Source organism: Mobula hypostoma, chromosome 12 (genome assembly GCF_963921235.1).
Source record: "Mobula hypostoma chromosome 12, sMobHyp1.1, whole genome shotgun sequence".
NCBI classification, from domain to species: Eukaryota; Metazoa; Chordata; class Chondrichthyes; order Myliobatiformes; family Myliobatidae; genus Mobula; species Mobula hypostoma.
The window spans coordinates 94,779,062-94,805,563 of NC_086108.1; the positions used below are offsets into that span (position 1 = coordinate 94,779,062).

A 26,502-nucleotide genomic window follows, 5' to 3' on the forward strand; every position below is an offset into this window, starting at 1 on the left:
GGAAGTTGACGAAGATGATGTTGAAGAGGTTTTGGCATCCCATGACCAAGAACTGATAGATGAAGAGCTGATGCAATTGGAAAAGGAAAGGATAACAATCGAAACTGAATGAGTAATGATAAAGTACTTTAATTTTGAAAGGGTACGTAGGTTTAGGGCATATTTGCAGGATGGTTTGAGTGCTTACAAAGACCTGTGTGATAGAAAAATGCGCGAGGTTCAGCAGTCAAGCAAGCCTTCCACATCAGCCACAGCAGACGACGAACCTCGACCTTCGACATCGAGGTGGGCAGTCATCGGAGAAGATGAGCTGCATGCCCTAATGGAAACAGATGACGATGAGGTGACACCCCAGTGTCCCACCACCCCAAACCCAGGGCCCCGGACAGATACCGATTTGCGGAGAATGCAGCAGCAACCGAGAGGCACAGAGCACATCTTTAAGAGAAAAGCCAAAATAAACAAACTAATTAATTAGGTGTCGCCCAGCACGTAAATGTCGGCCTAGATCAGAGACGATTGCATCGCCTCTGATCTGGGCCGACATTTACGTGCTGGACGGCACCTAATTAATTAGCTTGTTTATTTCGGCTTTCTTCTTGAAGATGTGCTGTGTGCCTCCTGGCCACCGCTGCACCCCTGCATACTTCACGGATTGGTATCAGTCGGCGGCCCGGAGGGTGGGGGCCACTGCACCACCCAAACTCCAATGACTCAGTCTAACACACCATCATCAGTGTGCTCGGCAAGCTGTCTTCCCGATTCCCGTAAGTGATACTACACTGTACATACATTATTTCTACTTTTATATCGGCTGTGTATTTTTAGGTGTTATTTGGTATTATTTGGCAGCTTCATAGCCTAAAGGTTACTGAAGAGAGTGTTTTACCAACAGCGCCTGCGTGAGATTTTCTGCCGAGAGCACTTGCGCCGTTTTTGCCGACGGCGCTTGCGTGAGATTTTCATTACCGAGAACAGTGCAGGCAATCGTTGTAGAGAAGTATTTCTAATTTATATAGGCTGCGTATTTATCATATCATTCCTGCTTTTACTATATGTTACTGTTATTTTAGGTTTTATGTGTTATTTGGCATGATTTGGTAGGTTATTTTTGGGTCTGCAAACGCTCACAAATTTTTCCCATATAAATAAATGGTAATTGCTTCTTCGCTTTATGACATTCCGGCTTAAGAACCGTTTCATAGGAACACTCTACCTTCAGATGGCGGGGGAAACCTGTACTATGCTGTTCTGTCCCATGTTATTGCTGTGTAGTTCCAGAAAGATTTTGCTACAGAAATTGATCATCATAATTGGTTTCACTGTACTCCACTCTGTGGGCACTTCATTAATTGCATCAATAACAGTCTGCTTCTTGAAAAAAGAATTCCAAATAATTTCCTTTACTAACATGTTTTTAATAATAATTCTGTTCAGTAACTCCTTTTAGCATGTGGAATTATTCCCTCATGAGTAAGTTGGAATACAGAAGTCTTATTTACTGATGCCTCAAGGCGGCGGCAAACTTCATTAAGGACCCTCTTCTTATTACTACCATCAGGGAGGAGGTACAGGAGCCTGAAGACCTACACTCAATGACTTAAGAATAGCTTTTTCCCCCTCCAACAACCATCAGATTTCTTGAATGGCCCATGAATCCATGAACACTACTTAATTATTCAATTTTTTGCACTATTTATTTTGTAATTTATAGTAATTTTTATGTCTTGTACTGTACTGCTACTGCAAAACAACAGCTATCACAACATGCAGCAGTGGTAATAAACCTGATTCTGATTCTTGTCAGATTGCTCTGTTGATGGCAACAGATGATCGCTTTGTGGATTCCTTGACATTTAACACTTAATCCCATAGAAGAGCTTTGCAATCTTTTAGGGAAAGAAGAAAAAAATCAAATAACTCAATCTCATTTATGTTACTCAGAAGTTTTGAGGGAAAGAGAATTTTTTTTTTGCATTTTTTATATATTAGTATTTTTGTATGCTTTTGCTAACAGGTGAAGATCTACTGATTTGGGTTTGATTGGATAATTATAAAAATGAAATGCACAGTTAGTAATTGACTGCTGAAAAGTTAATATAAAAAGTCATTTTCTTTGATCAAAATCTAAATCAATCTGAGAAAATAATGTTCTTCAATAATTTAATCTATTATATAAAAAGTAATAGGAAAGAAAGAAATAGGTCACTCACTATTTTAAATTCTGTTCTACTCAAGATCAGTAGTTTAAAAATTTTAATTTTCTTTATAGCATTAATACCCATGCAGTTTATTTCAACCCTTCTTAAATGGCTAGCACAAGAGGGCATAGTTTTAAGGTGCTTGGAAGTAGGTACAGAGGAGATGTCAGGGGTAAGTTTGTTTGTTGTTTTTTTTTACACAGAGAGTCATGAGTGCATGGAATGGGCTGCCGGCGGTGGTGGTGGAGGCGGAAATGATGGGGTCTTCTAAGAGACTCCTGGATGGCTACGTGGAGCTTAGAAAAACAGAGGGCTATGGGTAAAGCCTAAGTAGTTCCTAAGATAGGGACAGGTTCGGCATAGCTTTGTGGGCCGAAGGGCCTGTATTGTGTTGTAGGTTTTCTGTGTTTCTAACTCACCTCAATTCATTTGTGAGCTCTTCAATGGTGCAATTCTTTTCTTCAATGCTGTTCTGAGCCTTTTGAAGTACATCTCGAAGCTCCTTAAGCTGATCTAAAGTGTCTTGTAATTCTTTATACATGTTCTTTAATTGACTGTCCATCTCCAGAGCTTTCTGCACTGAATTCCTACAGTCTGACTCTGTTTGATGCAGATTTTCCTCCAGTTCATCAACTGTTCGGCATATTTCAAATTAAGTACATTTACATAAAGGGAAAAATAAAATTTTACTTTGTTATATTTAACATTATATAGCTGCATCTAAACAAGATGCAATCTAATAAACTCTTCTTGAGCTTCCATCAAGAAGATAGCAGAGTTTGTCATCAAAATGTCAGTGAAATTGATATCTGTACCCAGCTGGAAGCCCAAGAAGAATTTATTCCTCATATACACCAGGAAAGCGCTAGATCCTTTCTTCAAAATGCAATCTCTGCAAATTTAAAAGAAATACCAAAATACTTTACAAATGTAAATTTTCTAACATATCACTTCGTTGTATATAGCATAATGAAAAGAAACCCAATTATAAAAATAAATTGAAATTAAATGCTCAAATTTTTTTTCACAACAGCTTTAGAGAGTATAAAACATTGTTAATTATCTTTGTACTGATGATTAATTTCCTAAGAATTTCAATTTTTAGAAAATTTCTCCATGGCAAACAAAAAAAATTAGGTACTTAAAATAAATATTAATTTGACATATACACACCCACACAAAGTATTTAGTACCTTGTTTAGATTTCTTGTTCAATTCTGTCTGTGTATTATGCAGAGTCATTTCTAACTGGTTAAGATAGACATCCTTCTCTGCAATATCTTCCCTTAGTTGAGAAAGTTCATTTTCCAATACGGTAACTTTATCTTTGTATTTTTCCATTTCTGTCTTTGTGTCTCTAATGAGTACAGTAAAATAAATGAATACTTGGAACAAAACTCATGAGTGATAAATAGTCAGTTCCCATGTACAAAATCTTTGAAGCTTCAGTGGATGCCCAAAAATATAATCTATAACTCAAGAAGCTAGCTTATTCTTAGCCATTCATATAATATTAAAAAAGTTAAACAAAAGACCATCTTAACCATAAAGACAAAGCTCAGAATTTTTTCTTTAAGAAATTAAAAACATTTTCACATGGAAAATTAATTATACTTTATAAAAATAACTATGTTCACAAAGTAATACTTTTTTTTTAAATGTGCAACTATATCCTAACTTTCACAACTTCTGAGTATTACAATCACATTACAACAAATAAAATACTTCTATCATATATTCAAGTTTGCAATTTAAGGAAGCGCAGCAGCCAACTTTCCACAATGACAAGATTAACTTTTGTGAATTATGCAGGATAAATAATAACCAGGAAAACTGAGAACTTCTTGCTCCATTTCTAATGTAGCACAGATCTACAATCAACAATTTAGGTATGGCTTTAGTTCCTGCTGTTAGCTAATTCTCCCATTATTGTTAGCATAGTTAGCTTGGCATCCATCAGCCACCTGAGAGGCCTTGATTTGTTCAAGCAATACTTTCCTACATAACATCCAACAAGATACTGAGGATCCAAGTAACCCAGATGCTCAAATCTTTTCAGAAATGTTCCCACAGACCGCCAATGAAACTTACACCTCTTTAAAACTTGCAGGTTTGATTTGAGGAGAGTGGCCAACAGATTTCAAAGCATCTCCCATGCTGCACTGACAATAATTAGGCATAATTAGGGCTCCAGTGAAATTTAATCATGCCTTACACCACAAACAAAAAAATCTCATTTTCTTTAAAGCATTTATCCCTTCAAATGCTGTCTGAATCATAAGCATTTTCACAATTTACTCTTATAGCCAAACTGTCATCTTGTGATGAAATCAAGTCCACAAAGAACATGACTAAAGTTGTCCCCAATTCAATTCCAGCAGGACTCTGACCTCTGACTCTTATACTAGATTCAATCACAGGGTCCTAATTAATAAAGTTGTGAACTGCAATTTTTACTCATGAGCACTTATTTTAAAATTTAACCATGCTGATTCAACAATGCTGAAAAAGTGACAAAGAAATGAACAACAGTTTTATCATCTTCTGCACAAGACTTACTTCAGAGCACTACAAAGTTCAGACACCTGCTGATGTTTGGAATCCTGTTCTTCATAGGCCTTGAAAAGTTTGTCTTCTGCTTTGGTCAGCTCATCTGTAAATGTCATCTTCTGTTTCAATAACTCTTGCTCCAGTTTAGAAACCTATTTCATAAATATCCTTTATTACAATATTATTCCAGAGAGATGCTTCATTAAACTGGTGTCCTTATAAAAAGTAATTGTATACAATCACCTCTCCCTGAAGAACTGCCTGGTGGTCTTCTAAGTCTCCAATCCTAGCTGTCCCTTGCTGTAACATTTGTTGGTAGTGCTGCAGTGTCTGCTGCTGTTGAATATTCTGCTCATTTGCTTCCTTTAAGTTGTGTGCAGACATCTTCAGCTCTTTCTGGAGGCAATGTACCTTCAAGACAAAAATCAGGAAATCTCTACTGCCTCTTGAAGTTTTCATAAACTGGTCCTGTTCAACACTTAATGAAACTGTATGGTACCTCAAAAGTTAAATACTCTATATGGTTTCTGTAATTTTGCACCCAAAATACTCAGTGGCCACTTTATTAGGTGCCTCCTGTATGGTCGTGGTCTTCTGCTGCTGTAACCCATCCACTTCTAGGTTTGATGTGCTGTGCATTCAGAGATGCTCTTCTGCACGCCACTGTTGTAACGCATGGTTATTTGAGTTACTGCCACCTTCCTGTTGACTTGAAATAGTTCGATTCACATTCACCCACAGAACTGCCACTCACTGGATATTTTTTGTTTATCGCACCATTCTCTGTAAACTCTAGAGGTTGATGTGCATTTAGATCCCAGGAGATCAGCAGTTTCTGAGATACTCAAACCACATCATCTGACGCCAGCAGTCGTTCCACGGTTAAAGTCATTTCGATCACATTTCTTCCTGATTTTGATGTCTGAATAACTGAACTTCTTGATCTTGTCAGTATGCGTGCAGTGCATGTACTGAGTTGTTACCACATGGTTAGCTGGTTAGGTATTTGCATTAATGAGCAGGTGTACAGGTATACCTACGAAAAAGGCCACTGAGTGTATATTACCTCATGTTTTCCCAGAATTATCTATAGCATTTATCTATCATCCTGCTTGCTTCCTCCCTGAGCACCTGTTTTACAATTATTATAGTTTGTCAGATGCCTCAATTACCACCAGAAATATGGTCAATACTGATTACTGAATCCAGAATGGCTACATTGAATGAGCATTCCACGGTCTTGAAATATGACAGTGGTGGTTAAGAGGTTGGTAAAAAGACACAACCATATAAGGGTGGAGGAAATCATAGAGTCATAGAAAAGTACAGCACAGAAACAGGCCCTTTGGCCCATTTAGTCTGTGCCAAGCCATTTAAACTGCCTACTCCCATTGATCTGCACTGGGACCATAAGCCTCCATTCCCCTACCATCTAGGTACCTATCCAAACTTCTCTTTAATGTTGAAATCGAGCTGGCATGCACATGATCATGGATAGGCAGAAGAGATTTAGCTTAATTTGATGTCATGTTTGGGCAGAAATTGAGGTATGAAGGGTCTATATCCCTGTACTGTACTTTTCTGTGTTCTAAATCAAATATTAATAGCATTTGTGGTTTACACATTTCTTCAGATTTGCAGAAAGCAATCAAACACCTAGGTTACAGATGTCTACAATCATAAATAAATGATACTCATACGAAATAACAATAAATATGATTTGAATAACTTATATACTTATTTTACTCTCTTCCTCTGCCCTTTCCAACCCAAGCCTGCATGTTAAGTACATTTCTTTCAAAAGATTCTTGGCACCATTTTCCAACATTGCCAAATTTATTAACCTAGAAAAAGATGCACATTGTCTTCTTGGCAACAGATCAGTTGGGCAAGACAAATAAAATGAGAGAAAAGCTCTTTTGAAAAGCTTTGAATATTTAAGTGGATATTATAAATGGTTATAGACTATACTTGTCTTTTCTTAAAGACAACACTTTAGAGAAACTCTGCATGCTTTTGTACAAGTGTTATTTTGTGTCATTTTTTCAATTACTACAATGAGGAAAAATGCCAGTGTAAGAGAATTTTTTAAAACTTTGTTATTTGGTTTGTTGATTGCAAGACGACAATAACTAATTCTTTTAGCTAAAAGAATGCTTTATACAGCAGTATGGCGTAAGTTAAATTTACCTCTTCTGATTTTTTCCTCAATTTTTTCTCTTGTTGCTCCCTGTTTTTATCAACTTGCTGCAGTTGCATTTTTAATTCCTCATTGCACTTCGCCAGTGCAGATTCCAGTTCTTTAACCTGTATATATAAAAAAAACTGTACAACTGATAAAATATTTAAAACTTTCTATGAACTATTACTGGTCCCGGAAACAGAAATTGCCATAAAATGGTCACCAATTTGAAGATCTCACACTTAGATTTAGACATATATTCTCAAAAAAATGAAAGAAGATACATTCTACAATATCAAGCTGCTAAATTATTATAAATTGAAATTTACAAACTTTGGAAGTTTCTTCTTCTACTTGAGTTTGCAAGGTTTTTAATGCTGCATCATTTCTTTCATTCTGCTGCTTTGATTCCTGCAAGCATGAATAAAGTCAGTTAGAAATTAAATTAACATGCAAAAATGTTTTCAATAGAACTGACAGACTGATAGAAACTATATGCTTCTATGCTAAACTAATCTAGCCAAATACAAGGATATTATACTTTTTTTGGCCACGTGGCCAAGTGGTTAAGGCATTGGACTAGCGACCTGAAGGTCGTGAGTTCGAGCCCCAGCCGAGGCAACATGTTGTGTCCTTGAGCAAGGCACTTAATCACACACTGCTCTGCGACGACACTGGTGCCAAGCTGTATGGGTCCTAATGCCTTTCCCTTGGACAACATCGGTGTCGTGGAGAGGGGAGACTTGCAGCATGGGCAACTGCTGGTCTTCCATACAACCTTGCCCAGGCCTGCACCCTGGAGAGTGAAGACTTTCCAGGTGCAGATCCATGGTCTCGCAAGACTAACGGATGCCTTTACTATTTGGCATAGAGCAAATATTTTTAATGTTTAATACAAATAAGGGTAAAATGAAAGGGATCATCTTCACTCAGAGGGTGGTCTGAGTGTGAACAAGCTGCCCCGAGAAGTGGTGGCTGTGGGAAATTGGAGGGGGGGAGGGGGGGAGAAAGAGGAGGGGGGAGTGGTGCAGTATTAGTATCTTTTGTTGATACCTCCTTCAACTGAAAGATGATGCCTCTAATCATTCCTCTAATCTACATGAGCATTTCCATAACTTTCTGTTTTTAGTTTAAGTTTACAACATCTACAAATATTTCTGTTAGTACCACTGGTATGCCTGTTTATTGGCTTTGGGAGTTCAATGGTTTTCACAATTTTGCCAACAGAGCTGCATTTAATTACTGAGTAGTTTTGGTCTTTGAACCACATTTTCACTCATGGAAACAGACAAATTTCTTTTTGGAATGTCCATTCTACCATCAACTGTTCTAATGACATTTTCCTTAGCAAGGCAGCTTTATTTATTTGCTTGTTTACTTATTATATATTTTGATTTGTGGTACGTGGTCAAGACTTGTTATCTGAACACAAAAGTATTTCCGTGTCTTTGCTTTTAATTTAAAACCAAGAAAAAATGTAAACCATAATTACATTGTCAGGCCTAGACTCAGGTCAGAGTCATAGAACACTACAGCACAGAAACAGGCTGTTGGCCCTGTGCCAAACCATTAATCAGGCTAGTCCCATCGACCTGCACCCGGACCATAGCTGTCCATACTCCTCCTATCCAAATTTCTCTTAAGTTTTGTAATCGAACCTGCATTCACCACTTGAGCTGGCAGCTTGTTCCACACTCTCACCAACTCCTGAGTGAAGATGTTGCTGCTCGTGTTCCCCTTAAACATTTCACCTTTCACCCTTAACTTATGATCTCTAGATGTAGTCTCACCCAACCTCAGTGGGAAAAGCCTGCTTGCATTTATTTCTGGTGAACGCAGCAGGCCAGGCAGCATCTCTAGGAAGAGGCACAGTCGACGTTTCGGGCAGAGACCCTTCGTCAGGACTAACTGAAGGAAGAGCTAGTAAGAGATTTGAAAGTGGGAGGGGGAGGGGGAGATCCAAAATGATAGGAGGTTTTTTTTCCCCCCCTCCACCTTTTCCTTCTCCCTGGGCCTCCTGTCCCATGATCCTCTCATATCCCTTTTGCCAATCATCTGTCCAGTTCTTGGCTCCATCCCTCCCCTTCCTGTCTTCTCCTGTCATTTTGGATCTCCCCCTCCCCCTCCCACTTTCAAATCTCTTACTAGCTCTTCCTTCAGTTAGTCCTGACGAAGAGTCTCGGCCCGAAATGTCGACTGTACCTCTTCCTAGAGACACTGCCTGGCCTGCTGCATTCACCAGCAACTCTGATGTGCGTTGCTTGAATTTCCAGCATCTGCAGAATTCCTTGTGCTTGCATTTATTTATTGGGATACAACATGGAATAGGCGCTTCTGGCCCTTCATACCACGCCACTGATTTAATCCAAGCCTAATCACAGGAGAATTCCACCCAGTGTGTCTTTTTATGGACTATGGGGTGGAAGCTGGAGCACCCAGAGGGAAGCCACGCAGTCATGGGTAGAACTTACAAACTCCTTACAGGCAGTGGTGGGAACTGAACCCAGATCACTGGTACTGTAAAATATTGTACTAACCACTACGCTACCATGCTGCCATTTACCCGATCTCTACCCCTCATAATTTGGTATACTTCTATCAAATCTCCCCTCAATCTTCTATGTTCTAACATATTTAACCTTTCTTTATAACTCAGGTCCTCAAGTCACAGCAACATCATTGTAAATTTTCTCTGTACTCCTTCAATCTTACTTACATCTTTCCTGTAGGTCAGAGTGAATAAGGAGGGCAGATTTCCTTCCCTAAATCAGAATAGTAAATCAGATGATACTGATGCTCTTTTTCACCCCCATAATATAGTAGTATGAAGTAAAGCTTAGGGGAAAGGAGTTATTTTTATAATTCTCAAGGTTTTTGATCAAAGATATAGTTACCCATAAATGTGCAAATGCAAAGTCCAATTCACAGCAAAACCATTACTAGGTCTAGACAGATACTGTCTCACTAAATTGGCAATGTTGAGACCATGTAAGACTGATGGTTATTGATATTCACTCAGCAAGTACATCAGGATAATGGATTAAAGTGGAGAGGTGTAATTTAATCGAGTTATGGAGAAGCTAAGTGATGAATGCTTTAATGTTTTCCAGTATTCAACAAACATAATGGGACAGAAAAGTACTAGCTGATCTTTCCACTGGTGGCCACTGGAGAAAAGCTGTATGAAGAGAACAAGGAATCATCTGAAAAATTTATGTACTTTCATAAAGGCAGGAAAGCCCAGCAGTGAATGACTTGAAGTAACAGTTGTAAAACAAATACTAGCAATTCAATTTCATGAACATCCATAATTTTAACTTTAACAACATATCCATGAGCAAAGTCTCATTTCAAACGAAAATGCAATTTTCTGACTTACCAGCAATATAGCTAGATGTTGTCGACATCACAATATTCTGAAAGCATTGATTTAGGCAAAAATCTTTTCATAAATTTAATACTTATCTAATCCCTAATAGGTCTAAACTATTAAAAAAATATATATTTTTTAAACTTGCCTGCCCGGTTTCTTCAAGTAGGAATTCCAATGATTGAATTCTGCTTTCCTTGGCATAGATGTCTGCTTGAAAAGTTGAGATTGTTTGCTTTTGTTTTATTGTCTGTACTTGTTCCTCTTCCAGTTCTCTTTTGAGCTAAAAAAAACAGCAAAGGGAAGAAAGTACTGGCAGGAATTGACTATAGACATAGCATTATGCAGGACCCTAAAGTGTACAATACAAGAATACAATAATTATGGAGCCTTTAATCAAATTCCATCTTTAAGGACAAACCAAATCAGTAATAATAGCGTGAAAGATTAATTCAAGAATTTTTTTTGGGAAAGAAATTTGAGGAACTAATAAAGCAGGGGTCTCTAACCTTTCTTATGCCATGGATGGCATTAAACAACGGGTCTGTGAACCCCAGATTGGGATGATACAGGAACATAATATTTTAGATTTCGAATTGTGTAATACGAAAGGGTCATTTGGGACCTGATGCTTCCTAGGAAATGGTGATCAAATCATAACATTTATACAGATTTCAAGAGTGATTTATTTCAATTTGAAATCAGACCTTAAATCTGAATAAAGCAAATCACTAAAGTATGAGAACTGAGTTAGCCATGATAGATTGGGAAATCATATTAAAAGGAAAAAAACGGTAAACAAACAAGGGCTAACAAAACAAAAACATGATTTTTAGGTAACGCATATTCCTTTAAAGCTTAACAAAAAGACAACAGGAAACGCAGTCTAGCCCTGCTATCAAGAAAATTTAAGCAGGGCATTAATAAGAGAAACAGAACAAATGGTCTGGGCTGAATCAGAGATTCAACTAAAATTAGTATCAGTAAAAAATTAGTGCTGTAGAAAGGACTGAAAGCCAATAAATACATATATCGGTTGGAAAAGGTCAGTGACTTTAACTGCCTTGACGTTATCATTCCAGAGGATCTGTCTTGGGTCCAGCACTATTGGACCCAAGACAGATCTTGGGTACCATTACAAAGAAGGCATAGCAGCACCTCTGCTTTCTTACAAGTTTGCAAAAATTTGGCATATTATCTAAAACTTTGTTAAGTTTCAATAGATAAGTAGTGGAGAGTATACTGACTGATTGCATCACAGCCTGGTATGAAGATATCAATGCCCTTGAATGCAAAAGCTTACAAAAAGTAGTGGATACACTCCAGTCCATCATAGGAAAAGGCCTCCCCAACATTGAGCACATCAATAAGGAGCACTACCACAAGAAATCAGCATTCATCATCAAGGACCCACAGGTCATGCTCGCTCCTCGCTGCTGTTATCGGGAAGGAGGGACAGGAGTCTTAGGTCCCAAACCACCAGATTCAGGGACAGTTATTACCCCTCAACAATCAGGATGCTGAACAAAAATTGATAACTTCACTGATCCCCACACTGATTACACAACCTACAGACTCACTTTCAAGGATTCTACAACTCGTATTCTAAATATTACTTATTATGTTTTGTTTTGGCATTTGCACAATTTGTTGTCTTTAGTAAATTGGTTGTTCAAGCCTCCTTGCAGTGCGCAGCTTTTCATTGATTCCATTGTGCTTCTTTGAATTTGTTGTGAATGCCCGCAAGAAAATAATCTAAATGTAGTACATGGTAACATGTATGTACTTTGATGATAAATTTGTTTTGAACTTTTACACTTTAAATACCTAGGACCTGATGACCAACAACGTAAAGCTTCAAAAGAGGGGTCTATGGATATAATGATTGCAATGGCTGTCTTCTTTCAGAAATTCATACATTCCAGGACAGTTCCTTCAGTGGAAAGCAGCAAATGTAATCCTGCTACGGAAAAAAGGAAGAAAGGAGAGAAAAACCAGGAACTATCGACTATTTAGCCTGGCATCAGTACAAGCAAATAGCTCAATCTGTTATTATGGAACTTAAAAAAAAATACATTGAGCTGAGTCAGAGGATTTAGAAAAAAAGAGAATTTATCTTTGACAAGTCTTATGAATGTGTGCATTTTTAACTTTCAGAACTACAAATTTCCACACAGGAGGTTATGAACTAAGATTAGAGCATATGTGATTGGAGATAATATACTGGTAGATTGGGGATTAGCTAACAATTAAAAAAAAACAAAATGAACCTTTTCAGGTTGGGAGTTTGAAATGAGTGAGGTGCTACGGGCCAAGCTGTTCACAATCAGTGATATAAATCTAAACACAAAATTCTGCAGATGTGAAAGAACACCCAGATGGTATGTTGCCTCCCAGGTGCCAGGGTCAGGGAGCCTCTGATCGGGTTGATGGCATTCTAAAGGGTGAGGCTAAGCAGCCGTAAGTCTTGGTACATAATGGCAGAAATAACACACTGTAGGTAGAAAAAGGGAGAAGGTCCTGAACAGAGAATTAGATAGAAAGCTGAAAAGCGGGACCTCCGGGGTAGGAATCTCTGGATTGCTGCCTGTGCCACGCACCGGTGAGAGTTCGAGTAAGGTGATTTGGCAGGCTGGTGAAGGGGGCAGGGCTTCAGATTTCTGGATCATTAGGATCTTTTCTGGAAAATGCAAGACCTGTACAAAAGGGATGGGTTACACTTGAACCCAAGGGAGACAAATACACTTGTGGGCAGGTTTGCTAGAGCTGTTGGGGAGGGTTTAAACTAATTTGGCCAAGGGAGTGGAAACTGAAGTGATAGGGCTGAGGATGAGGCAGTTGGTGCTCACATCGATGTAGTGTGTGGTGAGACTGTGAGGAAGGACAGATGATAGGGCAAAATTGCAATCAGTGGGATGAGTTGCAATGTAACGTGGGAACAAAATTTTAAAAAAAGGAAGATGAATACAGGACTTAAGATGTTATATGGAATAAGTAGCTGATCTTGTAGCGCAGTTAAGAGATTGTCAGGTATGACATTGTGGGTACCGAGTCACGGCTCAGAGAAGATTATAGTTGGGAGCTTAACATTCAAGGTTACACATTGTACCAAAAGGACAGGGAGGTAGACAGGAGGGGTGGGGTTGGTTAAAAAATAAAATCAAATGCTTAGAAAGAGGTGACATAGGATTGGAAGATGTAGAATCCTTGTGGGTATAGTTAAAAACCTGCAGATAAAAAGACCCTGATGTGAGTTATATACAGACCTCCAAACAGTAGCTTGGATATGAGCTACACATTACAATCGGAAATAGAAAAGTCATGTAAAAAGGGCAGTGTTATGATAGTCATCGGAAATTTCAACATGTAGGTAGATTGGGAAAATCCGGTTGATGCTGGATCACAAGAGAGAGAGTTTATAGAATGCCTGTGGGATGGCTTTTTAGAGCAGCTAGTCATTGAGCCCACTAGGGGAATGGCTATTCTAGATTGGGGGTTATGTAATTAACCAGATTTGATTAGAGAACTTCAAGGAACTCTTGGAAGAAAGTGATGATGATATTACTCACCCCACAATTTGAGAGGGATAAACTAAAGTCAGATGTATCAGTATTATAGTGCAGTAAAAAGAATTAGAGGAACGAGAGAGCAACCGGCCAGAGTTGATTGGAAGGGTCACTAGAAGGGATGACGACAGAACAGAAATGACTGGAGTTTCTGAGTGCAATTTGGAAGGTGCACAGAAGAAGTTCTCTAAAGGCAGGATGACACAACCATGGCTGACAAGGAAGTCAATGTCAACGTCAACATACAAGACAAAGAGGGCATATAATACAGCAAAAATTAGTGAGACATTAGAGAATAGGGAAACCTTTAAAATCAACAGAAGGCAACTAAAAAGACCATAAGGAGGGAAAAGATGAAATGTGAAATTAGGCTAGCCAATAATATCAGAGGATATCAAAAGTTATTTTCAAATATATAAAAGAGTAAACGAGAGGGGACAGTAGATATTGGATCTCTGGAAGATGACACCGGAGAGTAGTAATGCAGGACAAGAAAATGGCATATGAACTGAATAAGTATTTTGTGTTAGTCTTCACTGTGGAAGACACTAAGTAGGCACATAAGAACTACACCTCAGGTTTCTGAAAGAGGTAACTAAAGAGATTGTAGTGGCATAAGTAATGCTCTTTCAAGAATCAATAGATCTGGCAGAATTCCAGAAGACTGGAAAATTACGTGTCACTCCACTTTTCAAGAGAGGAGGGAACAAAAGGAAATTAATTATAGGCCAGTTAGACCGACCTCAGTGGTTGCGAAGATGTTGGAACTGATTGTTAAGGATGAGGTCTCTGGATAGTTGGAGGTACATGATAAATCAGGCCAACATCAGCACGGTTTACTTAAAGAGAAATCTTGCCTGACAAATCTGTTGGCGTTCTTTGAAGAGATAGCAAACAGGATAGATAAAGGAGAATCAGTGGATTGGATTTTCAGAAGGTCTTTGACAAGGTGCCACACATGAGGCTGCTTAACAAGATAACAGGCCATACTATTACAGTAAAGATACTAGCATGGATAAAGCAGTGGCTGATTGGCAGGAGGCAAAGAGTGAGAATAAAGGGGTGCTTTTCTGGTTGGCTGCCGATGACTAGTGGTGTTCCACAGGGGTCTGTATTGGGACCACTTCTTTTTATGTTATATGTCGATGCTTTGGATCAGCGGTCCCCAACCACCGGCCTGCGGACCGGTACCAGGCCATGAGGAAACTGTATGATTTGGCGATATGAGTCAGCTGCACCTTTCCATATTCCCTGTCACGGCCACTGTTGAGCTTGAACGTACGCGAGGTCATTAGCCGCGCGTCATCCATGTCAGCGCGGGAAGGAGATCAACTCCTCGAGCTCGCAAATGACGGCGGGCTGAAAAGTATGTTTGACATAATATCTCTGCCGGAATTCCGGATCAAAGTCAAGGCTGAATATCCTGAGATAGTCAGGAAAGCACTGAAAATGTTGCTTCCATTTCCAACGTACCTCTGCAATGAATGCAACGAAAACTAAATTGCGGATTAGACTGGACATAAGGAACCCCGTTCGAATACCTCTGTCTCCCATCACCCTTCGATAGGACCGTCTTGTTGCAGGAAAACAAGCCCAGGGCTCCCACTGATTCAACGATATTGGTGTGTTGCAATGATTTTATATGTTCATTCGGGGAAAATATGTGCTGTGTGTTTAGTATCCAAACGTTACTTAAAATGTTATGATGCTATTGACTTATAAGTGACTTATATAACCATAGAACAATTACAGCACAGAAACAGGCCATCTCTGCCCTTCTAGTCCGAGCCGAACGCTACTCTCACCTAGTCCCACCGACCTGCACTCAGCCCATAACTCTCCATTCCTTTCCTGTCGATATACCTATCCAATTTTTCTTTAAATGATCATATCGAACCTGCCTCTACCACTTCTAATGGAAGTTCGTTCAACACTAACTTCAAGCTCCCCTGTCCTTGCCTGATATTTGACTTACCACTATATTCGTGCGAGGAAAATATGCGCTGTGTGTTTAATATTAAATTTGTTAGATAAAACCTTTTAGAAACGAAATTGAATGTATTAGCAATTTATCACCTATATTCCGGTCGTGATTAACACCCCCCCCCCGACAGAATTGGCAAAAACATTTGTAGAGAAAATTCGGCATGTTACATGTACGCGCATGCGCACTGGTGCCCACGCATGGCCTCATGGTCATTGTAGTCTTAATCGGGGTGAACTCAACGTATATGACTGCTACTCTTGTCCGTCGGCAACCCTACCCCTCCCCCCGCCCCGGGCGGCCGATCTGCCGGTCCGCAAGATTATTGTCAATATTAAACCAGTCCGCGGTGCAAAAAAGGTTGGGGACCCCTGCTTAGGTTGACCCAATTGGTGGCTTTGTGGCCAAGTTTGCAGACAATATGAATTTAGGTGGAGGGGTAGGTAGTGTTGAGGAAACAAGGAGGGTGCAGAAAGACTTAAGACAGATTAGAAGAATGGGCAAGAAATGGCAAACAGAATATAGTGTAGGGAAATCTATGGCCATGCACTTTGGCAGAAGGAATAAAACTGTTGACTACTTTCTAAGCAGGAAGAAAATTCCAAAATCTGAGGGGCAAAGGGGTTTGGGAGTCCTCGTACAGGATTCTGTGAAGGTTAACTTACAAACTAAGTCGGTAATGAGGAAGGCAAATGCGATGTTAACATTCATTTTGAGAGGGCAGAATATAAAAGGAAGAATGTAATACTGAGGCTTTATAAAGGTGGCAGTTGATAGGTTCTTGATTAGTCAGGGCATGAAAAGTTAAGGGGAAAACGAAATGGAAAAGAGAATGAAGTGTAATGTAAACATGAGGAAATCTGTAGATGCTGGAATTTCAAGCAACACACATAAAAGTTGCTGGTGAATACAGCAGGCCAGGCAGCATCTCTAGGAAGAAGTACAGTTGACGTTTCGGGCCGAGACCCTTCGTCAGGACTAACTGAAAGAAGAGCTAGTAAGAGATTTGAAAGTGGGAGGGGGAGGGGGAGATCCAAAATGACAGAAGACAGGAAGGGGAGGGATGGAGCCAAGAGCCAGACAGATAATGGATGGGGTACGAGGGGGAGGTGAGGCATCAACGGGAGTTAGAGAAGTCAATGTTCATGCCATCAGGTTGGAGGCTATCCAGACGGAATATAAGGTGTTGTTCCTCCAACCTGAGTGTGGCTTCATTTTGACAGTAGAGGAGACCATGGATGGATATATCAGAATGGGAATGGGATGTGGAATTAAAATGTGTGGCCACTGGGAGATCCTGCTTTCTCTGGTGGACAGAGCGCAGATGTTCAGCAAAACGGTCTCCAGTCTGCGTCGGGTCTTGCCAAATATATAGAAGGCCGCATCAGGAGCACTGGACGCAGTATAACACCCCAGCTGACTCACAGGTGAAGTGTTGCCTCACCGGTGAAGTGTCGCCTCACCTAGAAGGACTGTCTGGGGCCCTGAATGGTAGTGAGGGAGGAAGTGCAAGGGCATGTGTAGCACTTGTTCCGCTTACAAGGATAAGTGCCGGAAGGGAGATCGGTGGGAGGGATGGGGGGACAAATGGACAAGGGAGTCGTGTAGGGAGCGATCCCTGTGGAAAGCAGAGTGGGGGGGAGCGAGGGAAAGATGTGCTTAGTGGTGGGATCCCGTTGGAGGTGGCGGAAGTTACTAAGAATTATATGTTGGACCTGGAGGCTGGTGGGGTGGTAGGTGATAGGTAGCCGATCTCCCACCTAGCACTTATCCTTGTAAGTGGAACAAGTGCTACACATGCCCTTAACACTTCCTCCCTCACTACCATTCAGGGCCCCAGACAGTCCTTCCAGGTGAGGCGACACTTCACCTGTGAGTCAGCTGGGGTGATATAATGCGTCCGGTGCTCCCGATGCAGCCTTCTATATATTGGCGAGACCCAAAGCAGACTGGGAGACCGTTTCGCTGAACACCTACGCTCTGTCCACCAGAGAAGGCAGGATCTCCCAGTGGCCACACATTTTAATTCCACATCCCATTCCCATTCTGATATGTCTATCCACGGCCTCCTCCACTGTCAAGATGAAGCCACTCTCAGGTTGGAAGAACAACACCTTATAGTCCGTCTGGGTAGCCTCCAAACTGATGGCATGAACATTGACTTCTCTAACTTCTATTAAAGCCCCACCTCCCCTTCGTACCCCATCTGTTATTTATTTATTCTTTTTTTCTCTCTCCTTTTTCTCCCTCTGTCCCTCTCACTATACTCCTTGCCCATCCTCTGGGCTTCCCCCCTCCCCCTTTCTTCCTGTTCCATGATCCTCTCATATCCCTTTTGCCAATCACCTGTCCAGCTCTTGGCTCCATCCCTCCCCCTCCTGTCTTCTCCTATCATTTTGGATCTCCCCTCCCTCTCCCACTTTCAAATCCCTTACTAGCTCTTCCTTCAGTTAGTCCTGACGAAGGGTCTCAGCCCGAAACGTCGACTGTACCTCTTCCTAGAGATGCTGCCTGGCCTGCTGTGTTCACCAGCAACTTTTATGTGTGAAGTGTAATGTAACCAAGCTTCCAGATGATACTAAGCTGGTTGGCAGAGATGAGGAGAAACTGTTTTTCCCCAGAGAGTGGTGAATCTGTGGAATTCTCTGTCCAGGGAAGCAGTTGAGGCTTCTTCACTAAATATATTTAAGATACAGTGAGATAGGTTTTTATATAGCAAGGGAATTAAGGGTTATGGGGAAAAGGCAGGTAGATGGAACTGAGTTTACAGGCAGATCAGCCATGAACTTATTGAATAGCGGGGCAGGCTCAATGGGCCGGATGGCCTACTCCTGCTCCTATTTCTTAAGTTCTTATGTTCTTATATGCAACAATGATTTTGCAAATCTGAAATAAAAATAGAAAATGCTGGAAACATTCAAATAGATCAGGTTTCCCAACCAGGGTTCCATGGAAACCTAGGGTTCCGTGGGTGATCGCTATGGGTTCTGCGAGTGATTGTGATTTAAAAAATAAACGTCGTTTACTGAACTTTGTGCAAAGCACAATGCTAGCACTTGCAGCAGTGGGCAGTGACCTAGCTTCATATTGCTTTGGCTTATGGTTTTTAGTAACTTTACTATTCACCATTGTCAATAGATTTTCATGCTGTAAATAGTATTAATTAAAATCAATTTACGACCTTTACTTAAATCTACCGAGCCTACCTTTAGAAAAATTAAATCCCAATTTGACTTAAGCCAGTTATTTACCAGAAATTTATTATGTTTGGCTAATGAGTTTTTAACCTTTATAAAAAGGGAAATAAAGGGATTAATTTCAAGAAAGGCAAACCAAGCTTAACTACCTGTTTTTTTAAAACAAAGGTTGGCTAAAAATTCTCTACTCAAAAAAACATTGACAATTATTTCTTGATTATTATATCTACAACTTACTGATCATGCTAACGTGCCGTGGAGCTGTAGATATAATAATTTTTATGCAGAGGTCCCCTGAGACCTGAAAATTATGTCAAGGGTTGAGAAAGGATAGATCATAACCTCTTACATGGCCTACTGGGTATTTCTAGCATTTTCTGCTTTTGAAAAAGCTGTGTGTTCTTTGGGGTTGCTAAGAACTTTACAGCAAACAAATGATAAAAATTTATACTTATGATATCTACTAAGAAATGATAAAGACACACTATGCTAGCTGATACACAAACACAAAAACAAGTTGCAGAGGAATAAATATACTGAACTCCCAGCAACATACACAAAATGCTGCAGGAACTCAGCAGGCCAGGCAGCATCTACGGAAAAGAGTAAACAGTCGACGTTTCGGGCCAAGACCCCTCATCAGGACTGAACTAAAAAGTCAAGGTCAGAACAAGAAGGTGGGGGGATGGGAGGAATAAGTACAAGGTGGAAGGTAACAGTGAAACTGAGAGGAGGGGTCTGAAGTAAGGAGTTGGGAAGCTGATTGCTGAAAGAGATAAATAGCTGGAGAAGGGGGAATCTGATAGGAGAGGGTAGAAGACCATGGAAGAAAGAGGAGGAGGAAGAGCTCCAGAGGTGGGTGAAGGGAAGGTAAGGAGATAAGGTGAGAGGGAAACGGGAATAGCGAAGGGGGTGTGCAGTTATTGGATGTTCAAGAAATTGATGTTCATGCCATCAGGTTGCAAGCTACCCAGACAGAATATAAGGTGTTGCTCCTCCAACCTGAGTGTTGCCTCATCCTGGCAGCAGAGGAGGCCAGGGATTGACATGTTGGAATGAGAATGGGAAGTGGAATTGAAATGGGTGACCACCGGGAGACCCTGCTTTCTCTGGCAGGGAGGTGCGTTCTATAGAGAATGGTGCAAGTAACAAAAAATATCCAGTGAGCAGCCGTTCTAAAGGAAAATATGCCTTGTTAATGAGAGAAGTCAGAAGAGAATGGCTAGACTAGTTCAAGCTGGCAGGAAGACAACAGTAACTCAAATAATCATGTGTTACAACATTGGTGTGCAGAAGAACATCTGTGAGCATTCATCATGTTGAACCTTGAAGTGGACAAGATACACCAGAAGGTACAGAAGCTACCTAATAAAGTGGGTATTTTTACCCTGCCTATGCAGTGACTATAAAAGTATTCACCTTTTCTTGGAAATCTTCATTTTTTTTATTGTTTTACAACTTTGCATCACAATGGATTTAATTTAGCTTTTTTGACATGATCAACAAAAAAACTTTCATGTCAAAGTGAAAACAGATCTCTACAAAGTGATCTAAATTAATTAATTATAAAACACAAAATAATTGATTGCATACGTGTTCACTCCCTTCAAGTTAGTATTTAGTAGATGCAACAATTACAGCCTTGAGTCTATATGGATAGGTCTCTATCAGCTTTGCACATCTGGATATTGCAATTTTTCCCCATTCTTTACAAAACTGCTCAAGCTCTGAGAGATTGCATGGGGATTATAAGGGAGCAGCCCTTTTCAAGTCCAGCCACAAATTCTCAGTTGGATTAAGGTCTGTCCTCTGACTTGGCCACTCCATGTCATTAACTTTATTATTTTCAAGTCATTCTTGTGTAACTTTGGCTTTTTGCTTGGGTCATTGTCTTGCTGGAAAGTAAATCTCCTCCCATGTCGCAGTTCTCTTGCAGACTGCATCAGGTTTTCCTCCAGGATTTCCCTCAATTTTGCTGCATTCATTTTACCCTCTACCTTCACAAGCCTTCCAGGGCCTATTGCAGTGAAGCACCCCCACAGCATGATGCAGGCACCACCACGCTTTATGGTAGGGATGGTGTGTTTCTGATGATGTGCAGTATTTGGCTTACACCAAGCATAGTGTTTAGTCTGATGGCCAAAGACTCAATTTTGGTTTCATTAAACCATAGACCCTTCTTCCAGCCAACTTCAGAATCTTCCACATACCTTCTAGCAAACTAGCCAAGATCTCATGGAGTTTTTTTTTCCAACACTAGTTTTCTCTTTGTCACTCTCCCATAAAACTGTGACTGGTGAAGCACCAGGGCAACAGTTGTATGTGCAGTCTCTCCCATCTCAGCCACTGAAGCTTGTAACTCTGCCCGATTTGTCACAGGTCTCTTGGTGGCCTCCCTCACTAGTCCCCTTCTTGCATGGTCATGATCTACAGCTTTCCATTTCTTGATGATTGACTTAACTGTACTCCAGGGGAATTTTGGCAACTTGGAAATTTTCTTGTATCCTTCTCCTAACCTGCTTTTCAATAACCTTTTTGCAGAGTTTCTTGGAGTGTTCTTTTGTCTTCATGGCGTAGGTTTTGCAAGGATACTGACCCACCAGCAGTTGGTCCTTCCAGATACATTGTATTTTTACCACAATCAATTGAAACATCTTGACTGCTTCTTCTTCTTCTTGTTTAATGGCAGTTGGCAAAACAGCTTTAAGATGCATTACCGCCACCTGCTAGGCTTCCGTCTGCAACCAAATACGTCCTGGAGTACTCTGCTTTAAACAATCTAGTTCAGCATGCAGATCTCTATTTACATCACTCTGTAATTGCAATTCCTTTTGTAAGTGCTGTATATGCTCATTAGATAGCAGTGCCGCAGACTGCTTTCCTTCCCTAATTTTTGTCACATGGTTTAAATAATTGCATTATTGATTTCATCTGCATTATTTGTAAAACTAAAAGCTTCTTGTTTAAAAATATTAGTTTTCGCATGCTTAATTTAAAATTGCTGTTTTTCAAGTCTGCTATTTCCAAGCTTTCCTTTTCTTGAATCATAGTCTCTCGTTTACTGAGAGCTTGAAGTTCTTCTTCAATTGCTTCCATGTTTTCATTTTGTAACCTGAATGTAGATAATCCACTTTACCCCAATACCTTTCCCTTTTGCAATTTTGTAATAAGTTCCTCCATTTTCAATCTCTTTCCAACCTACTTTAGTCAACCTAGTTCAACCTGCATATCTCTATTTGTTTCACTCGGTAATTGCAATTCCTCTTGCAAATGCTGTGTGCGCTCACTAGACAGCAGTGCCGCAAACTGCTGTTCTCCCTAATTTTTATCACATGGTTTTCAAGAAATTGCATCATCTCAATTACATTGATTTCATCTGCATCATTTGTAAGACTAAAATCTTTTTATTTAAGAATATTAATTATCGCATGCTTAACTTTTAAATTTGTTTCCATATCTTCGTTTAACAATCTGAATGTAAATAATTCACTTTGCAACAATTCCTTTTTTTCTTTTTATAACTTTGGAATAATTTCCTCCATCTTTTAATCTGTTTTCCAAGTCACTGAATTTTTGACAACAAGTATCCTTTTCAGAAACCGTCTCCTTTAAATGCAGTACTGTTTCATCCAATCTCTCTTCCAATTCTCAGTTGTTCTTTTTGAGTACTTCTATTTGTTGCTGGAGTTCTGCACATTCACCCTGGGTTTCAACCATGTTTCTTGTATACATAAAATCCAAAGTTTTTCCTTAAGTTCTGATACATATTTCGTAAATTCTTGACCATTTGCAATAAGACTCCTTGCATTCCCTTGTGTGTGTGTGTATATATAAACAAACACACACACACACTGCCATTAATATCTCACCTCTCCTGCCTGTAAACTGTTTGATCCTCCATTCGGCGTTCCTTTGACTGCTTCCCACCTAAGCCCTGTAATACCAAGATATTTTTCTGCAGACTTGACAATAATTTTAATTTTTTCAGTTCTTTTGTCTGTTTGCGCTGAACAGTTAATTGCACCTACCATAATCAGTACGAAATCCTTTCTACTCATTATTAGCTTATCCATATTTATCATATTACAGCCCTCACAGTTCACCGGTTTATTATTCCCTGTATTTGTTTGCTTGATAGCCTTCTCCTTTCCAGCATATGTTTTCACTGCCTCCGCATAACTGATTCCTTGAGTTCTTTCACATATTGTATCTCAGCATCTTTCTTACTATTAATGCACCCTCGGTAAGCTGCACTGTGTTCCTTGCCACAATTACAGCATTTCAGCCTGGCTCCCACTTCACATTTCCCGTATCCATGTTCTCTAGCACATCTCCCACATCTTTGTTTCCCTCTGCGGACCGCCGCAATATGCCTAAATTTCTGGCATTTAAAGCATCTTAAAGGTGGTGGTACATGTATTCTGACCTCATAACACACATATCCTAAATCAACTTTAGTTGGCAAACTCTCCTCATCAAAGTTAATCATATCCAATAAACTATCACACTTATTTCCATTTCTTGTAGCTTTCAAACATTTGGCCTCAATAATTTTTGCTCCTTTTATGTTCTGTTTAATCTCGTCCATAGTAACTTTTGTTGGTATTCCCGAAATAACTCCTCTAGTCCACTTTCTGTTGTTGGGTATGGAGCATCGTACTTTCTTGCCGTCTATTTTATTTAATCTTATCACTTTGCGTTGCTGAGCACTATCCCAGCAAATAACTGATAGCGATCCATTTCGTAACATTTTTGCTCTTTTGACCTCACCTATAAGTTTGTTGATTGTCTTCATCAAATGAATCGGGTTCCAGTCACCGAAAGACGCCCTGTCTTCGCTCAGTTTTATAATTGCTTTAATCTCATCTTCTTTCCATTGTTTTGCTATCCTATTTTGATCATCCCCTGACTCCTCAGAGTTTGATATCTCATACCTCTGTTTTCTTTTCTTACTCTTTCCACTCCATTCCTCTTTCCCGTCATCCTCCATCTCGAACTCACTCCACTGGTCCTCTCGTTGCCATCTTCCAACCACCCGTTCCCCAGCCCCATCTTGACTGCACACAGGTGATCTTCATTTAACTGATTGTCTTCTAAAACCAATTGGCTCCACCAATTAATGATTTGGTGTGTCATTCTAAAGGTGGTGGGGGGTGGTGAATACTTATGCAATCAATTATTTTGTGTTTTATATTTGTCATTAACTTAGATCACTTTGTAGTGATCTGTTTTCACTTTGACACAGGAGAGTCTTTTTCTGTTGATCAGTGTCAAAAAAGCCACATTAAATCAGTGCTTCAATGATATAGGACAATAAAACATGAAAACTTCTGGGGGGGGGTGGTGGTGAATACTTTTTATAAGCACTGCAGCAGCAATATTTTCATACCCCTTCGAGTTCTATCAGAAACACTATTCAAATACAATCAAATGAGATATTTAATATTCTGACAAACTATATAGTTGCCCAAATAGGACTGCAATAAATTTGTAACCCATACGATGGACAATGCAAAAAAAGATAGAATTCTCAACAACAATGTAAAGCTACTGACAAGTTTCATAATAAATTGGCTTTTCCAATTAAAACCTGTAGCTCCACTGGAAACGTAAAACAAGGCAGGCATTTGCGGCTCCCAAGCAAAAACAGGTGTCTCCGGGCAGCTGCTTTCTAACAGTACAGCAGGTATTGGAAAGCTCTACATTGTCCCACTAATTAGGTTGGTAAATACACCCACTAAAATAGCAGTCTCACTGATGTCAATGACAAAAATACATAATCAGCTAGATGGAGAAGCTGCTTTTTCTTTTTTTATTTAACTGAACTGGTTCAACTTCACTTAAATTGCTTTTGTTTCCTTGTGTCCTGCATTTCTGAAGTTCAAAAGCGTAATAGTACTCGATATTCTGATGAAGGGTCTTGGCCTGAAAAATCGGCTCTTTACTCCTCTCCATAGATGCTGCCTGACCTGCTGAGCTTCTCCTTTATTTTGAGTGTGTTACTCTGGATTTCCACATCTGCAGAATCTCATGTTTATAACAGTATATCAAATTTTTAAAATATTATTGAGATTTTTATATCTTTTTGACAGTCAGCAAGTCCAGGGCAGGGTTGATTTTTAAGGTTGACACATTTGCTCTGAAAGGACCTGTGCCATGTTGGGCATTGTAGATCAGGTAGGACCTAGCTCTCCATCGGAAGACAGTACTCAGGAACCACTCCAAGTATCAAAGGGTAAAGAAGGCAGGCAACTAATAGCTCACTAATCAGCAGAAGATCCAAGTCAACACATGTTGACAAGTCATAGCTTCTGAATCAGGCTATGAACTTCTTTTGCTTTCACAGAGGAATTTCCATTTTTACACTTTTTTGTCAACACCTTCAGAAGCATCAAAGCATTATATGAATAACCAAAAATTGACATACTGATTTTTTTTGATTGAGTCACATTATATGAACAATTCTGGATTAATACATCAGCTGATTTGTTTTGCAAAGCACAATTCTTATTTAATGAAATTATTCTGGAAATAGAAGGAAATAAAGATATATCAGATGATGAGAGGCATTGATCATGTGGATAGTCAGAGGTTTTCTCCCCAGAGCTGAAATGACTAGCATGAGAGGGCACTGTTTTAAAGGTGCTTGGAAGTAAGCACAGAGGAGATGTCAGGGGCAAGTTTTTTTAAGCAGAGAGTGCTGAGTGCATGGAATGGGCTGCTGGCGACGGTGGTGGAAGCAGATAAGATAGGGTCTTTTCAGAGACTCCTGGACAGATACATGGAGCTCAGAAAAATAGAGGGTTATGGGTACCCTAGGTAATTTCTAAGGTAAGGACACGTTTGGCACAGCTTTGTGGGCTGAAGGGCCTGTATTGTGCTGTAGGTTTTCAATGTTTCTATTGATAAAATGATGGTGACATATACAATAGTTGACTCAATCTACCAGAAATTTTAAAAAAACATTTACTATTAGCAACAGGAGCTTCAAAAGCTTACCACCTCCAATGTAAAATAGTTAACATTCTATTCAAACTAAACATACTTATATTTTTCCTTGTTTATTATGTATTTAATCAGTTATATAGACCATAAAGTATAGAAGCAGAATTAGGCCATCCAGCCCATTGATTCTGCTCCACAAATATAGAGGAGTAACTAGTCAGGGGAAAATAATGTACATATAGATTGCAATTGATTATCAGTCACACAAGCTCAGAAATAAAAATAATCATGGCCTGTGGCAAGATTTTTGCGATGTCCATTATTTTGGCCCCAACTTATACCATATAACTGCCAATGAATGGTTTAAGAATAACATTTCCTTCCTGTTTGTAGCTCATCATTACCCCAAAAATACAAACATTTGTTAACTTTAAAACTTCTACTTTCAAGACCAGCTTGTTTCTAAAATTCCAACAGCCTCCCAATAATATTCAACAGTACACACTG

At 39.7% G+C, this 26,502-nt stretch overlaps 1 protein-coding gene across 4 annotated transcripts in view; it reads right to left on the reverse strand.

The window, feature by feature from the left end:
* ccdc18 (coiled-coil domain containing 18) overlaps window positions 1-26,502 on the reverse strand; it is a 137,395-nt gene that overhangs the window by 44,533 nt on the left and 66,360 nt on the right. For all 4 annotated transcript variants that reach the window (XM_063064638.1, XM_063064639.1, XM_063064641.1 and 1 more), the window contains 7 exons: window positions 10,452-10,586; window positions 7,267-7,344; window positions 6,942-7,058; window positions 4,995-5,162; window positions 4,761-4,903; window positions 3,395-3,558; window positions 2,621-2,834 (listed from right to left, as the gene is read on the reverse strand). In XM_063064638.1, coding sequence (XP_062920708.1) covers window positions 2,621-2,834; window positions 3,395-3,558; window positions 4,761-4,903; window positions 4,995-5,162; window positions 6,942-7,058; window positions 7,267-7,344; window positions 10,452-10,586 — 1,019 coding nt within the window. The remainder of the gene's footprint in view (window positions 1-2,620; window positions 2,835-3,394; window positions 3,559-4,760; window positions 4,904-4,994; window positions 5,163-6,941; window positions 7,059-7,266; window positions 7,345-10,451; window positions 10,587-26,502) is intronic.